General features: G+C 43.9%; 1 protein-coding gene across 3 annotated transcripts in view; it reads right to left on the minus strand.

The window, feature by feature from the left end:
• LOC139373012 (histone deacetylase 4-like) overlaps window positions 1–17,970 on the minus strand; it is a 70,555-nt gene extending 52,585 nt beyond the window's left edge. For 2 of the 3 annotated variants that reach the window (XM_071112971.1, XM_071112972.1), the window contains exon 1: window positions 1,868–1,982. In XM_071112971.1, coding sequence (XP_070969072.1) covers window positions 1,868–1,982 — 115 coding nt within the window. Of the gene's footprint in view, window positions 1–1,867; window positions 1,983–16,120; window positions 16,495–17,843 lie in introns of those variants that run through there. The other variant, XM_071112973.1, reaches the window with a different exon arrangement.
• Window positions 17,971–18,218: the final 248 nt, after the last annotated feature.

Raw genomic sequence — 18,218 nt, forward strand, 5'->3', positions numbered from 1 at the left:
GCCCTATTTGGTAAAAGAGCAAGTCCATATTATGGCAAGAACAGCTCAAATAAGCAAAGAGAAACGATAGTCATTACTTTAAAACATGAAGGTCAGTCAATACAGAACATTTCAAGAACTTTGAAAGTTTCTTCAAGCGCAGTCGCAAAAACCATCAAGCGCTGATGAAGTAACTGGCTCTCATGAGGACCACCACAGGAAAGGAAGACCAAGAGTTAACTCTGCTGCAGAGGATAAGTTCATCAGAGTTAACTGCCTCAGAAATTGCAGCCCAAATAAATTCTTCAGAGTTCATGTAACAGACACATCTCAACATCAACTGTTCAGAGGAGACTGCATGAATCAGGCCTTCATGGTCGATTTGCTGCAAAGAAACCACTACTAATGGACACCAATAAGAAGAGACTTGCTTGGGCCAAGAAACATGAGCAATGGACATTAGACCGGTGGAAATCTGTCCTTTGGTCTTATGAGTCCAAATTTTTGATTTTTGGTTCCAACTGCCGTGTCTTTGTGAGACTCCGAGTAGGTGAACGGATGATCTCCGCATTTGTGATCCCACCGTAAAGCATGGAGGAGGTGTGATGGTGTGGGGTGCTTTGCTGGTGACACTGATTTATTTAGAATTCAAGGCACACTTAACTAGCATGGTTACCACAGCATTCTGCAGCGATACGCCACCCCATCTGGTTTGGGCTTAACGGGACCATCATTTGTTTTTCAACAGGACAATGACCCAACACACCTCCAGGCTGTGTAAGGGCTATTTGACCAAGAAGGAAAGTGATGAAGTGCTGCATCAGATGACCTGGCCTTCACAATCAACCGACCTCAACCCAATTGAGATTAGTGGGACCGCAGAGTGAAGAAAAAACAGCCAACAAGTGCACAGCATATGTGGGAACTCCTTCAAGACTGTTGGAAAAGCATTCCAGGTGAAGCTGGTTGAGAGAACGCCAAGAGTGTGAAAAGCTGCTTTGAAGAATCTAAAATATATTTTGATTTACCACTTATTTGGTTACTACATGATTCCATATGTGTTATTTCATAGTTTGTGTCTTCACTATTATTATTATTAGAAAATAGTACAAATAAAATGATAGGTGTCCAAACTTTTGACTGGTACTGTGTGTGTGTGTGTGTGTGTATATATATATATAGTGTATCCGACTATCCCTCTGAAGGCCTCTCCTTGGATCTTCTTTGACTATTGTAGCTAACTCAGCCGTCAATCGGTATGTCTCCGCTTGTTGTTGTGTTCTGTGGGTTCCTGCCTGTGACTAGTTGTTTTCTGGCTTACTCAGGTGCTCAGGTGGTTGGCTAGCTAGGCTAGTAGGCTAAAATAATGAACTTTAGTTGGCTGGCTTAGATAACTGCATATACCGGTAACATTATTTGATAACTGGTTAGATGGCGTTATGTATTTCCAAAACGTTGATTTACTTTAATGTAGCTGTAAGCTAGGTGATTATAGCAACTGTCTGACTTACCCAGTGCTAATGTAACATTAGCAAGCTAGTAGTGCTAACGTTAGCAGGCTAGATGGCTAGCAACCTTGCAAGATGATTTGTTACAATAAATTCATAAAGTATTTACTGCAAATTAAATTGAAACCAGTAGTCATGACTATAAATGATTTGGTTTAATCTGAAGTTATACGTCACACCCCGCAAATGTTTTTTTATGTAATTACTTCTGCATTCTTATCAGTTTTAGTACACATAACATTTCTCCTCCAAGAAAGCCAGATTGCTTTCCTCTTAGCTTTGTGTGACAGACAGACCTTAAAAACACACACATTCTAAAGACAACGGTCGACATTCAGTCACATAATGAAAGACAGACAGGTAATGTGTTGGTCTCCTACCTGTGGGGATGTGGTTGAGGGCAGACGTCTTCAGGACATCCAGCTGCTGCTCCTTGCCCAGGAGTCCTTCTGTGGGAGAGGGAGAGAACTCCGCTTCAAATATGGTCCGCAACATCAAGATAACCCTCCCGCAATCAACCGACAACCGACCGAACTACACCTCTCTGAGAGGGAGCCACCGCGGCATCGAGGCAAGCAGCCTAACGGAGCAACCGTCGCTTCGCTATGGACCCAGAGAGCCTGAATCACCTGGAAACAGAAGAGAATCTACGCTGGGAACTCATGCTGAGATGCCAGGGGTTCTCTGCCCTGAAGGAAGCTTAGTGGAATGGCACCGTTCATTCATCAGACAGTGTGTGTGTGTGTAGGCTGGTTGTTGGGCTCAGCTGAAACTGGCTGTGCTCAGCATAGCAAGTGTGGGAGAAAGGGATGGAGAGAGAAGGGGAGAGGGTGGGAGAGAAAATGAGGAGGGGAAAGGTAAAAATAACACTCCCTTTGGGTACAGCGAGCGCGCACACACACACACACACACACACACACATAGCTGTGTGCCCATGCCTCTCTCCCGTCTGTGTACGTAGGCACTGAGGCTGAAATTATAGTGGCAACATGAAAAGGCTTTTGTACGAGCCCTGGGAAGACAGGGCTATAAATAGACCAACCACAGAGGAGAGGAGGGGGAGACGGAGGGGAAACTGGGTAGGGGCTGAGATGAAGAGAAAAGGAGGGGGAGGGAACAGGGGCTATAGAGAAAATGATCAACAAGAAAAAAGGAGGGAAAGGAAAAAGAATCAAGGAAACGAGAGGCTACGATATTAGAGAGATCAGAGAGCATAATGACATGAGGAGCAACAAAACACCTCAGGACATGGCCTACAGATGCAAAAACTAAAAACAAATCTCCCCTCACACACACACACACACACACACACACACACAGGTTTGCTGTCCAGATAAGCACACTTGGCAGTGGCGAACATAATGTTGCATCAAGCCATGAAGATGCTTTGCTTTCTTTCATTTCTTTAAAAACAGACAGGCGTCGAAAACAAAATGTGGGGTCCCTTCGGGGGAAAGAAACAGGAAAACAGGCTAGCGTCTAGCTGTGTTTGGTCTATTTCTGGAGCTCTCCCTGGACCAGACACACACAGAGGTTTAATTAGCTACGGGCCTTGGGCTATACCATGCAGTACTAACTCAACCGGCTGTGTGTGTGCGCGTGGGGGGGGGGGGGCGTATATTCTCAGCTCTAGCTTTAGGAGCCGTCTGTATGTCTGCTCCACCTTGCAGATCAGGGAGGATGAGGCAAAACATGGTGCAGAAGAGGCCATTTATGACAAATAACAATGTGATCAAAGCCTTGTTTTACCTTCAGAGTTACAGTGAGCAGTCCAGGTGTGGCCAGTGAGAGAGTGAGAGTGAGAGAGGACAGATGGCAGACCCACACTTTACCCCTCAGATGACCCAGATTGACGTCCACTGTTTATAGGACTACACACAGACACACACCATTAATACACAAAGACACACTGCTAACACACACAGACATACACACACACTGCTAACACACACACTGCTAATACACACAGACCAATGTCAGATGATATCCAGCTCCCTGCAGCCGGACTTTGCTATGGAAATTAGGTGTGTGTGTAATGTAATGTAATGTAATATATATATATATATATATATACACACATACATACATACACACACGTTACAGGTCGACCATGTAGAATTGTTAGCATCGCTACTAGAATGAAGGGCCTGTTTTGCATGGCTGTGTGCTGAGGTTCAGGTAATGACGACACCTGTGTCTGTAATGGTACAGCAGCTGAGGGTTATACCAGCTGGCTTAGTCTCACTCTGTGGGCTGTAGTTTGACACACAGAGAGACTCACTGGAAACCACAGCTGATACCTGAGACAGACACACTATAAGTGGAGGGAGGGAGATGAAGGTAAAGGAACAAACCTCCACACCCCCTCCCTTCCAGCCCTGAACCAGGGGCTTCCCTACTGCACCTCAAGAGGGCTCTCTGGTCAGGGTATCAGTCTGTGGAGGTGGTGACTGTTCTTCAACACTAGTCCTGAGAACCTGACAGGGTGTGCAGGCTTTTGTTCCAGCAAAGCACTAACACTCATTATTCAAGAAATCAACTGTTCATCAAGACCTTCCACATGAAAAGCACCACATCTCCATGCTGTGCAGAATAAATATGAACACGTGTGTGTGTGTGTGTGGTGTGTGTGTGTGTGGTGTGTGTGTGTGTGTGTGTGTGTACGCGCTTGGGTGTGTGTAGATGTGTGTGTGTGCATGGGTGTAAATGTGTGTGCATGGGTGTGCATGGGTGTGTGTGCATGGGTGGAACTGCTGGCAGGGGTTCTATTAAATGATGTGCAGCCCTTTAAAGCAGAATTAAACCATGTGTAAAATAGTTTAATACTGATGGGAGGCCAGAGAGCGATCAACGAGACCAACGGGTCAGTACTGTAGTCTAACTAGACCAAACTGTTAGTACCGTAGTCTAACTAGACCAAACTGTTAGTACTGTAGTCTAACTAGACCAAACTGTTAGTACCGTAGTCTAACTAGACCAAACTGTTAGTACCGTAGTCTAACTAGACCAAACTGTTAGTACCGTAGTCTAACTAGACCAAACTGTTAGTACCGTAGTCTAACTAGACCAAACTGTTAGTACTGTAGTCTAACTAGACCAAACTGTTAGTACTGTAGTCTAACTAGACCAAACTGTTAGTACCGTAGTCTAACTAGACCAAACTGTTAGTACCGTAGTCTAACTAGACCAAACTGTTAGTACTGTAGTCTAACTAGACCAAACTGTTAGTACTGTAGTCTCTAACTAGACCAAACTGTTAGTACTGTAGTCTCTAACTAGACCAAACTGTTAGTACTGTAGTCTCTAACTAGACCAAACTGTTAGTACTGTAGTCTCTAACTAGACCAAACTGTTAGTACCGTAGTCTCTAACTAGACCAAACTGTTAGTACTGTAGTCTAACTAGACCAAACTGGTAGTACTGTAGTCTAACTAGACCAACTGTTAGTACCATAGTCTCTAACTAGACCAAACTGTTAGTACCGTAGTCTCTAACTAGACCAAACTGGTAGTACTGTAGTCTAACTAGACCAAACTGTTAGTACTGTAGTCTCTAACTAGACCATAGTACTGTAGTCTCTAACTAGACCAAACTGTTAGTACCGTAGTCTCTAACTAGACCAAACTGGTAGTACTGTAGTCTAACTAGACCAAACTGTTAGTACTGTAGTCTCTAACTAGACCATAGTACTGTAGTCTCTAACTAGACCAAACTGTTAGTACCGTAGTCTCTAACTAGACCAAACTGTTAGTACTGTAGTCTCTAACTAGACCATAGTACTGTAGTCTCTAACTAGACCAAACTGTTAGTACCGTAGTCTCTAACTAGACCAAACTGGTAGTACTGTAGTCTAACTAGACCAAACTGGTAGTACTGTAGTCTCTAACTAGACCAAACTGTTAGTACTGTAGTCTAACTAGACCAAACTGTTAGTACTGTAGTCTAACTAGACCATAGTACTGTAGTCTAACTAGACCAAACTGTTAGTACCGTAGTCTAACTAGACCAAACTGTTAGAACTGTAGTCTCTAACTAGACCAAACTGGTAGTACTGTAGTCTCTAACTAGACCAAACTGGTAGTACTGTAGTCTAACTAGACCAAACTGGTAGTACTGTAGTCTAACTAGACCATAGTACTGTAGTCTCTAACTAGACCAAACTGGTAGTACTGTAGTCTAACTAGACCAAACTGGTAGTACTGTAGTCTAACTAGACCATAGTACTGTAGTCTCTAACTAGATCAAACTGGTAGTACTGTAGTCTAACTAGACCAAACTGTTAGTACCGTAGTCTAACTAGACCAAACTGGTAGTACTGTAGTCTAACTAGACCAAACTGGTAGTACTGTTGTCCTTAACTAGACCAAACTGTTAGTACCGTACTCTCTAACTAGACCAAACTGGTAGTACCGTAGTCTAACTAGACCAAACTGTTAGTACTGTAGTCTAACCAGACCAAACTGTTAGTACTGTAGTCTCTAACTAGACCAAACTGGTAGTACTGTAGTCTCTAACTAGACCAACTGTTAGTACCGTAGTCTCTAACTAGACCAACTGTTAGTACCGTAGTCTCTAACTAGACCAACTGTTAGTACTGTAGTCCCTAACTAGACCAACTGTTAGTACTGTAGTCCCTAACTAGACCAAACTGTTAGTACCGTAGTCTCTAACTAGACCAAACTGTTAGTACCGTAGTCTCTAACTAGACCAAACTGGTAGTACCATAGTCTCTAACTAGACCAAACTGGTAGTACTGTAGTCTCTAACTAGACCAAACTGGTAGTACTGTAGTCTCTAACTAGACCAAACTGGTAGTACTGTAGTCTCTAACTAGACCAAACTGGTAGTGCCGTAGTCTAACTAGACCAAACTGTTAGTACTGTAGTCTAACTAGACCAAACTGTTAGTATTGTAGTCTAACTAGACCAAACTGGTAGTACTGTAGTCTCTAACTAGACCATAGTACTGTAGTCTCTAACTAGACCAAACTGGTAGTACTGTAGTCTAACTAGACCAAACTGATAGTACAGTAGTCTCTAACTAGATCAAACTGGTAGTACTGTAGTCTAACTAGACCAAACTGTTAGTACCGTAGTCTAACTAGACCAAACTGGTAGTACTGTAGTCTAACTAGACCAAACTGGTAGTACTGTTGTCCTTAACTAGACCAAACTGTTAGTACCGTACTCTCTAACTAGACCAAACTGGTAGTACCGTAGTCTAACTAGACCAAACTGTTAGTACTGTAGTCTAACTAGACCAAACTGTTAGTACTGTAGTCTCTAACTAGACCAAACTGGTAGTACTGTAGTCTCTAACTAGACCAACTGTTAGTACCGTAGTCTCTAACTAGACCAACTGTTAGTACTGTAGTCCCTAACTAGACCAACTGTTAGTACTGTAGTCCCTAACTAGACCAAACTGTTAGTACCATAGTCTCTAACTAGACCAAACTGTTAGTACCGTAGTCTCTAACTAGACCAAACTGGTAGTACCATAGTCTCTAACTAGACCAAACTGGTAGTACTGTAGTCTCTAACTAGACCAAACTGGTAGTACTGTAGTCTCTAACTAGACCAAACTGGTAGTACTGTAGTCTCTAACTAGACCAAACTGGTAGTGCCGTAGTCTAACTAGACCAAACTGTTAGTACTGTAGTCTAACTAGACCAAACTGTTAGTATTGTAGTCTAACTAGACCAAACTGGTAGTACTGTAGTCTCTAACTAGACCAAACTGGTAGTACTGTAGTCTAACTAGACCAAACTGGTAGTGCCGTAGTCTAACTAGACCAAACTGTTAGTACTGTAGTCTAACTAGACCAAACTGGTAGTACTGTAGTCTAACTAGACCATAGTACTGTAGTCTCTAACTAGATCAAACTGGTAGTACTGTAGTCTAACTAGACCAAACTGTTAGTACCGTAGTCTAACTAGACCAAACTGGTAGTACTGTAGTCTAACTAGACCAAACTGGTAGTACTGTTGTCCTTAACTAGACCAAACTGTTAGTACCGTACTCTCTAACTAGACCAAACTGGTAGTACCGTAGTCTAACTAGACCAAACTGTTAGTACTGTAGTCTAACCAGACCAAACTGTTAGTACTGTAGTCTCTAACTAGACCAAACTGGTAGTACTGTAGTCTCTAACTAGACCAACTGTTAGTATCGTAGTCTCTAACTAGACCAACTGTTAGTACTGTAGTCCCTAACTAGACCAACTGTTAGTACTGTAGTCCCTAACTAGACCAAACTGTTAGTACCGTAGTCTCTAACTAGACCAAACTGTTAGTACCGTAGTCTCTAACTAGACCAAACTGGTAGTACCATAGTCTCTAACTAGACCAAACTGGTAGTACTGTAGTCTCTAACTAGACCAAACTGGTAGTACTGTAGTCTCTAACTAGACCAAACTGGTAGTACTGTAGTCTCTAACTAGACCAAACTGGTAGTGCCGTAGTCTAACTAGACCAAACTGTTAGTACTGTAGTCTAACTAGACCAAACTGTTAGTATTGTAGTCTAACTAGACCAAACTGGTAGTACTGTAGTCTCTAACTAGACCATAGTACTGTAGTCTCTAACTAGACCAAACTGGTAGTACTGTAGTCTAACTAGACCAAACTGATAGTACAGTAGTCTCTAACTAGATCAAACTGGTAGTACTGTAGTCTAACTAGACCAAACTGTTAGTACCGTAGTCTAACTAGACCAAACTGGTAGTACTGTAGTCTAACTAGACCAAACTGGTAGTACTGTTGTCCTTAACTAGACCAAACTGTTAGTACCGTACTCTCTAACTAGACCAAACTGGTAGTACCGTAGTCTAACTAGACCAAACTGGTAGTACCGTAGTCTAACTAGACCAAACTGTTAGTACTGTAGTCTAACTAGACCAAACTGTTAGTACTGTAGTCTCTAACTAGACCAAACTGGTAGTACTGTAGTCTCTAACTAGACCAACTGTTAGTACCGTAGTCTCTAACTAGACCAACTGTTAGTACTGTAGTCCCTAACTAGACCAACTGTTAGTACTGTAGTCCCTAACTAGACCAAACTGTTAGTACCATAGTCTCTAACTAGACCAAACTGTTAGTACCGTAGTCTCTAACTAGACCAAACTGGTAGTACCATAGTCTCTAACTAGACCAAACTGGTAGTACTGTAGTCTCTAACTAGACCAAACTGGTAGTACTGTAGTCTCTAACTAGACCAAACTGGTAGTACTGTAGTCTCTAACTAGACCAAACTGGTAGTGCCGTAGTCTAACTAGACCAAACTGTTAGTACTGTAGTCTAACTAGACCAAACTGTTAGTATTGTAGTCTAACTAGACCAAACTGGTAGTACTGTAGTCTCTAACTAGACCAAACTGGTAGTACTGTAGTCTAACTAGACCAAACTGATAGTACCGTAGTCTCTAACTAGACCAAACTGTTAGTACTGTAGTCTAACTAGACCAAACTGTTAGTACCGTAGTCTCTAACTAGACCAAACTGTTAGTACTGTAGTCTCTAACTAGACCATAGTACTGTAGTCTCTAACTAGACCAAACTGTTAGTACCGTAGTCTCTAACTAGACCAAACTGGTAGTACTGTAGTCTAACTAGACCAAACTGTTAGTACTGTAGTCTCTAACTAGACCATAGTACTGTAGTCTCTAACTAGACCAAACTGTTAGTACCGTAGTCTCTAACTAGACCAAACTGTTAGTACTGTAGTCTCTAACTAGACCATAGTACTGTAGTCTCTAACTAGACCAAACTGGTTGTACTGTAGTCTCTAACTAGACCAAACTGTTAGTACCGTAGTCTCTAACTAGACCAAACTGGTAGTACCGTAGTCTCTAACTAGACCAAACTGTTAGTACCGTAGTCTCTAACTAGACCAAACTGTTAGTACCGTAGTCTCTAACTAAACCAAACTGGTAGTACTGTAGTCTAACTAGACCAAACTGGTAGTACTGTAGTCTAACTAGACCAAACTGGTAGTACTGTAGTCTAACTAGACCAAACTGTCTGCAGTCTCACACATAGGAGGAGGCCACAGCCACACTGTCCACTGTTGTGTTTCTTCCCATGGGAAAATAGACTGCTATGGGATGTGTGTTTTACAATAAGTTGGTACTCATTAGGGACAGGACGGTACCAGTATGGCGATACTCGGTAGTATCGTGGCCAGGAAACAAAACAATGTGGATTTAACTTCTTTAGAAAAACAGCCCTAATGTTGGAAACAAACATCATTATGTTGTCATCAAGAGTAACATTGTCCAATTTACAGCACACAATGTTTTACATACAGCAGTTATTAATCTGTTGATCTGTTCGCAATACGAGTATCATCACACCTCATGTACCCATTTGCAGTCCACGTTCATGCACGCTCATTAGTAAATCACTCTCACTCTCACACACACACACACACACACACACACACACACACACACACACACACACACACACACACACACACACACAGAGTCAGGAAGGATGCTCCTGTCTCATTACACTGGTTGCACTTCCCCTCCCTGCTGTGTGTACCATGGAGAGATCACACACAGAGGAACAATACCATCAACCAGACAGGCCTCTCCTTAGGAGACACTTCCTCTAGGGCCACCCCATTCGCTTCCTGGGGTCAGCATCTGACGTCATAGCAACATGCCCACAATCAGTGACCCCTGACTTCTGGGGCAGGCTCTGACGTCCTGTCATAAAGAGAGACCCGTTCTGTGAACAGATGCAACCTTTAGGTTCCCGTTCACACTGGGAGGAAGAGCAGAGAAACATTGGGACGGTAATGAGTGGAGGACGAGGCATGTATCTCTGTTCCCAGCATCACAGAAGCCCTTTGACATGGCATAGCATGGTTAGATAACATGTGACCTATATCCAATGCATATGAATGATTTAAGGAAAATGGGCAATATTAATTGATGAGAAAAGTGAACAAATGTCATTGAAAAGTGTGGCCTTGGAAGACTGGCTCTAACTCTACACGCTAGGCTTGGTTTGAAAAGACCAACTTTGGTTTGACAATCAGAGAAGGGAAGTTTCCTAGTAAATAAGCCCATCGTTAAGCTCACACTTCCAGAACCACCAGAACTCAAGAGGCACGAGCCTTGCAATGCTACTAAGAACCTCCTAGCTTCATGTCAGTCTGGCTTATAAGAGATACCCGACAATGAACAAAGAAAACATTGATAAAAAAAGTTAGCACTTCAACCAATCGCGCATCCATCCATCCATCCAGCCATCCATCCAGCCAGCCATCCAGCCAGCCATCCATCCAGCCAGCCATTCCACTCACATCCCAGACTTTAACTTGATATCGTCATCCTCCTCCCCTTGCCTGTCCCTCGGAGACAAACAATGACAGGCCGTGTCAAAAGCCAGAATAGGTTTGCTTTCGTCTGTGTAAACTGTAATTGTGGCTGGCAGTACACCCTGTATCCAGTTTCTCTCTGTGTGGAGTTAGGGACATAAAGGCCTCGGGCGGCTCGGACACACAAAGAGACTCTTTCCTCTCATTATCTCCTTTCCCCCGCCGCTGTCTCTAGCCTAATGCCAATTAAAAACAGAGCCGAGGAACAGGCAGAGGGACAAGGCCCCAGTATGGAGCCCATAATGGGGTGTTTGTTTAAGGGGGACGAGATGCTCAGTGGAGCCTTACTCTGGACAGTCAGGTTGGATGGTAGGGTCCAGGGCGGTTTCACCCAGGCAGGACATAAGCCCTGGTCCTGGATGTGTTGGGCTGGGGGAGGCTAGAGTGGACCAGGCCAAAGCAGGCCTAAGCCAATTCTTGGTGAGGGAAGAGGACAATCTGTCAGGCTGGAAGGTCTGTCAGAAGTTATTGTCAATGGTCATTGGGTGCAATGAGGACATTTGGCAAGAGAAGCTGAAGATGTGCATTTTGACAGAAAAAAAATCTGGTTGGACACTTACCAGTACGTACAAATGCACACGCACGCACCCAATGTCACAATGGTTCAGTTTCTGAGATGCTGGCCCGGCCATTCCTCAGTTACATCCCAGACTATACCACCTGTCCGAGTACAGCAGGGCCCTCTGTCGGTCCCAACCCACACCCCTCTCCCGGGACTGATTGACCTCACCCAACCACATCACCCTGTCAACAGTGTAACATGTTTATGTTATTCTACGTATACATATTCTCTGTCTTCACCCGTCTCAAGGGCAGACAAGGTGCCATCAGCACTAGACATCCATCAACACACCTGGGCTCAAACTGATAAGAGATGTGTGTCTACAGGGGTTTGACAGAGAGAGAACCATCTCTCCTCTACGGTCCATGCTATTGAAAGCTGTTGAGTTGCATAGACAACAGTTGCTAACAGAAGAGGAGAGTTTCTGTCATGTAGCCTTGTGTTCAGTGTTCTTGTTGTTCCATTTATAGGTCTGCTCTGCAGCACATGGCAGCAGCCACTGACAACTGCTCCATCATGCAGAAAATACACACACACACAAAGAAACCAGCAACAATGGTTGTTTGTTCACCATGCATTCAATCACGTGTGTTGCTATAAATAGCCCATGGATAAGTGAATGGCTCTCATGTGCAGAGTGGGAGTGATTTGAACCCCTTCATCTCTAGTTGGATTGGATAGTGTGTGGTTTAACCCCTTCACCTCTAGTTGGATTGGATAGTGTGTGGTTTAACCCCTTCACCTCTAGTTGGATTGGATAGTGTGTGGTTTAACCCCTTCACCTCTAGTTGGATTGGATAGTGTGTGGTGGGAGGAGAGAGATCTTCATAATGGACAGAGAGGGGATGACAGGAGGGTAAGGAGACAAAAACAGTGTTTCGCCGTCACACATGCACACTCGCTCTCGTGAAAACACACACACACACAAGCTCACATTTAGACACACATGGTCAGTCTACTAGTTTCACCACTTATTCTCTGAGGAAGAAGATAACATGAAGATCAAACCCTCTGTAGTCTAGACCAGTCTACTCTGAACTGAAGCAGTAAGCCACAACCAGGTGTGCTGCTGTTCACCATATGCCTCATATCAGTGAGCCTATCAGCACCTTAAAGTTGTATAACACTAGAAACCATTTCCTCTTCGAACCCACATCAACAGGAGCCTTGTACTGGAGGACAAGGAGTAGCACGTTAAGTCCACTGGTTCAACCACATAAAAACCCCATAGAAACAGAGATAGGAGATAATTGAATTACAGTAGGTTAAAGTCCTTTGTCAACGTGAATACACTGGACCAGCTTCACTTATCATCTGCTGGGCCAAAGATGTATTGGCTCAAAAAACGACATCTTTCCCAGGAAAAGATCAAGCTCAAAAAAAGCCACCACCCAATCACTTACCGACCGTGCCTCTGCTCTGAATGGAACAGTGTGTGTGTCATGACTCAGTGCCGGGCCAGCTCTAGCTATGGTAAACATGTTTGCGGTGGTTCCAGGAAACCCTTAGAATCACTGAGTGGGATAACGTAAAACCTTGCCGACTAGAGCCCACTGCTATCATTTCCCAACACTATCAATGTGCTGCTTCCTACTCTGCTGAAATATTAAGCCTATTTATGAGGCCCGATGGGATACTCGTTCAATATCTCTTCACGACCGCAAAAACAACGTTAGTCTGTGTGCTTAGACATTACGTTCAGTAGATGGTTAAGCAATCTCTGCACTGCAGGCATCCAACTGTTCTACGAGGAAGCTCTAAAACCTAGGAACAACACAGGATGTAAGGGCTAGGGCAGGGGTATAACTCGGTACCAGATTAGAGGGAAACCATGACAATATGCAGTGGAACTAGCGTCGAGGTCCAGAGTTGAGTTTGAAAGGCTTAAGGCCTATGTTTTCTGAATACGCGTGCATGCTGCTTTGTGTATGACGAGTATTCAGACTTTTGTCAAAGTAAATCATTAGAAGACAAATCTCCGATATGTTCTTCCTAACAAATGGAAGAATGGAGGAAGAGAAAACTAATGGGACAGCTACAGAGCTAAGGGAGTGACACACCCACACAGTGCTGTGATTGTGAGCAAGCAGGTCTCTTATCTACCGCAGCTAAACTGACAGGCACTGCACAGTGCAGCCCGAGCAGTCACTGCATCGCCATGGGAACTGATAATAAGCGTGCCTGTCTGACCAGTGACCACAACCACAGAGGGGCCGCCGCCGAGGATCATGGGAAAACCACAGGGGCGTGACGAAGACTGACAGGCCCTGGCAGAGAACCACTGGGCTGTTTTTCATGTGGGAAAAACTGCAGCAACAATCTGAAATATCTGGTAACCCCACTGTTTACACTAGGCCTGCAGATCATTTCAGAGGCCTGCAGATCCATTTCAGAGGCCTGCAGATCCATTTCAGAGGCCTGCAGATCCATGTCAGAGGCCTGCAGATCCATGTCAGAGGCCTGCAGATCCATGTCAGAGGCCTGCAGATCCATGTCAGAGGCCTGCAGATCCATTTCAGAGCCCTGCAGATCCATGTCAGAGGCCTACAGATCCATGTCAGAGGCCTACAGATCCATGTCAGAGGCCTGCAGATCCATGTCAGAGGCCTACAGATCCATGTCAGAGGCCTGCCGATCCATGTCAGAGGCCTGCAGATCCATGTCAGAGGCCTGCCGATCCATGTCAGAGGCCTGCCGATCCATGTCAGAGGCCTACAGATCCATGTCAGAGGCCTGCAGATCCATGTCAGATTCAGCTGTGTGAAGGTGTGCTCACCATGTGTATTAGTAGCTCTAGTCTAACGAGGATCTACAAATCACGTTGTTGAATGGGTATGGACTGTCTTTTAATGTGTGAGGACACACAAATGGATCTCTGTGTCACTCGTCACTGTCTGCATCAGCTGATGGTCACCAGGCCAGGCTAAGCAGCTGTGCATATTGTTAACTATTTTTTTGTTGTTGAATGTAGCACTAAGCATCTTTCAATACAACATGGCTACTGTAGCCTGTGTGCGTTAGCGCAAGCGCAATGTTGAGCAGATGTCAACGGCTAATACGCTAAGCTCTCCAAGCAGATAATCACTTCTATGCAAACAGTCATATTTGTTCTCAGATATACGCTCATACAGACTGCACAGTGAACCAACTATCTGGCTGATCCTATTCCTGAGAACTAGCCAACTTGTAGAAAGATTGGGGGGGGTTTCTTAGAAAAGATTTAGAGGAAGTATAATATTTAAACTGAAGAGCCTGCAATTCCACAAATGATCGACAAAAAGGAGCAGTTATGGAAGGTACGAGCAAACGCTTGAGTGTTTGATCAAATGTTATTTGTCACAAGAGCCGAACACAACAGGTGAAATGCTTTACAAGCCCTTTAACCAACAATGCAGTTCAGAAAAAAAGTGTTAAGAAAGAATTTACTAAAATAAACGGAAGTTAAAAAAAGCCGCTGGAAGTAAGCTGATAATGGACTCATAATGCCATGCAGATCATAGACATGGGAACTATCACACACACACACATCTACAGTAGGTCAGTTTAAAGTGAAAGAAGAATGGAGAGAGAGAAAAAGAAAGGGTTGGTATCACACCATACTCACAGAGAAAAGGATGGAGAATCTCCAACAAGCATTAGGCTGGATTTAAAACTCTAAGTGTTGAGGCTAACTAATCCAGGCATCAACTAACGATGTAATGTGCTTACTTTGGCTTGGCTTCAGCTCGACTGGGGACTACCTAGTATGGTGTAGGCCTACCTCGAGGTTTCTCACAACACAATCCTATATGGCACCCTATTCCCTATATAGTGACTGTCAAAAGCTAGTGCACTAGGCCTATCTAAGGAATTGGGTGCCACTTCGTACGCAGGCCAGTATGTATTCAGGTCAAATTTAAACATCATGGCCGCCACATGAATTAAGTCCAACTAACAAGACTCTTGAAATAAAATGGCCAATATCATAATATTTGAAGTACTCCAGGTACTGTAAGCCTGCCTTGGGCTCCTAGCAGATGTGGTATAGGTGTGATTCCTGTATGAAACATTATGGAGTCTTAAAAGGAAGCCTGGGTAAGGCAAAAATGTCATAAATATGCCAACTTTGATTAATTATTTCTCAATTATGCTTTTATATACAAATGTCAAATATATGTCAGCAATCCTTCCTCCAAAGGACCATCCTATGAATACAATTTTGAGAAAATCATGATATTTTCTTGTCCTGGTATTGTCAGGAATCATTCATAAGATATACTTTATGGCTGGAGGGGTTACCTCAGCCTTCTCAGGGGCCCTCCAGATGTTACCTGGGCGAGGATATTTAGAGTGCACACATCCCCCAGTGTGTTAGGTAAACACGGCCAATCGCACCATCCAGAACAGTAGAGACCTTTAGTTAGCCTAACTCTTTAACCTGGACGCAATTTGACGAACACAGGCGGAACAGTAGGACACTTCACAGCATCATACTGTATATTCAATCATGTGCACAAATGACATTATCTACAGGACAAGCCAAGGAAACAGAAAAGAAACAAAAATATTATTTTGAGTCAGTCCACGTCATGGTTTGTTCTAGACTTCAATAAGAATTGACAGGGAGGTATTCTGAGATGGTACAGCAATACAAAGCACACATTAGGCCTACGTGAGATGGATCCAGTGAGCATGGTAAAGGGCTTACCTTGGTGACTGTGTGATGTCATTGTTGACAGGATGGTCCTTGGAGAATCCACAGTGAAGTTGTAAAATATACAGCCTGGAGAGGAGCAGGACGGGACAGGTGGAGTGTGTGTGGGTCGGGGGGGGGGGGGGGGGGTGTTAGTGTGTGTGTGTGTGTGTGTGTAGGAAGGGGGGCTGGTCTGATGTGTACCAAGATCAGGGCCACAGTACTCCTCAGCAGGAAACACAATCACCCACAAATGTCTTCACTGGTCAGCAACAGGAAACACAATCACCCACAAATGTCTTCACTGGTCAGCAACAGGAAACAGCCCTCCAACAGACAACCTACTATTCAGGTAATCCAATCAGAGACACGCGCTCACTTGTACCAGCCTTTCAAAGAGAGAGAGAGAGAGAGAGAGGGGCAGTAAGTCAGGATGACGCATCAGCAACATAAATCTGAGCTGGATTCAGAAACAATCATTATTCATTCTGAATTCCCCTACACTAACACATCATTAAGTGTACAGATGGAATGAATAACCACAACAAACACAGACTACTAGACCACCCATCATGTGTAGGTCTAAGCTAATGGCCTGGAGGTAGGGAGGGAGGTGGGGTGGGGGGTTGTGGTAAGGGCTTCTCAAGACAGAGGGGCAGAGTGTGGAGCTGCGGGACAAACCTCCAAAAGTCGGTCACGGCTGGCAGATATTCACGCTTTGTGATGGAAAGGGGTTTGTGTGTCTGTGTAGAGGAGAGGGTAAACCCCTGGGGCGCTATGCCCCTGCACTCTCCCTCTATGGGCTTTGCTTGGTGTGTGTGTGTGTGTGTGCGTGTGTGTGTGTGCCCACGCTTGTCTGGCCCCATTGTCCCCAAACTGGTTGTGTGATACAGGGTGACAGATTTGGAGAGACAGTCCCTCTAGCTCAGAGAAAGAGACCCAGGGCGTATAGCTCTACGACCAATCTACAACATTTTGTTACTTATCTTCAGTAACGTTACCTGGTACATTTTTAACACGCTACATCTACACATTCTTTAATTATGTATACATTTGGCATGAATGTAAAAAAAAAATGCTTTCTGATGAATAAATAAAACGTAGGCATACTAAAATATTCAGTAGGATGTTGTACTAAAACACAATAGCTAAAATGCACTCCGTCTTTCGCGCTCGCTGACCACAATTTCACCAGCACGCCCCCCATTCACAAAAAAAGGTTGACGCATACAGCTACTTCACCACCGCCCATTGACAGACACAGCTGACTTTCCCAGTCATTTCTTCTTTAACATTGCGTAACATTACGATCTAGAACGATACAAAAAATACTGATACACTATCCCTATCAACATGTATGTCTATAGCACTATCCACCACCATGTTCTAAAAATAGAACACAGGAACAAATCAAGGCACGTCAGAGACTATGCGTAGCTAAATATGTCGCGCGCCAGATATTCATTTAGCGTACATATTTTTCCCGCATGCAGCACGTCGGACAATAATAATAAGCACTCTTTCTATATCCAACATATTGTGCTAATTAAATTTATTTTTGGTAAGAATACGTGTATTATTAGCGCGAGCAGCTCAACTGGAAACTTCAGGCAGCAGACATTGTTTTGATAGGATTGTCCCCGCGCCCGAAATCGATGCATCATTGCCTAAGAAACATCCTGAATATTTTCGCACTTCAACGAGCTAAATTCGTCGAAAAGATAAACGATATGCTCACCTAGAAGCTCCAAGAGGCGGCCCTGTCCCGAGAAAGATGCAGAATAAATATGTTGACTTTATCGCTAGGGAAGTCTACTGGCGAAATAATCATTTTCTGACAGATTCCGCCATACTTGATTTTGGTTACGGAGTCACGTGTCGCGTCCCTACAGTTATCCAAGTATTGAGAGGCGTGGTTTGCTATCAATATCAAATTGTTACGGTGTTGCAGCTGTGATAGCAATAGTGAGCATTTAGAACTGTCCTAATGATATTATATTTAATTTGTTAATATATTTAATGTTATGGATTCACTACTTAGTGAGTCTACTTACCATAATAGCCTACTTGTGTTATGAGCTGATACGAGAAAGGGCGTGTCGTGTGCCATTGA

The sequence above is a fragment of the Oncorhynchus clarkii genome, chromosome 18 (genome assembly GCF_045791955.1).
Source record: "Oncorhynchus clarkii lewisi isolate Uvic-CL-2024 chromosome 18, UVic_Ocla_1.0, whole genome shotgun sequence".
In the NCBI taxonomy this organism is placed as follows: Eukaryota; Metazoa; Chordata; class Actinopteri; order Salmoniformes; family Salmonidae; genus Oncorhynchus; species Oncorhynchus clarkii.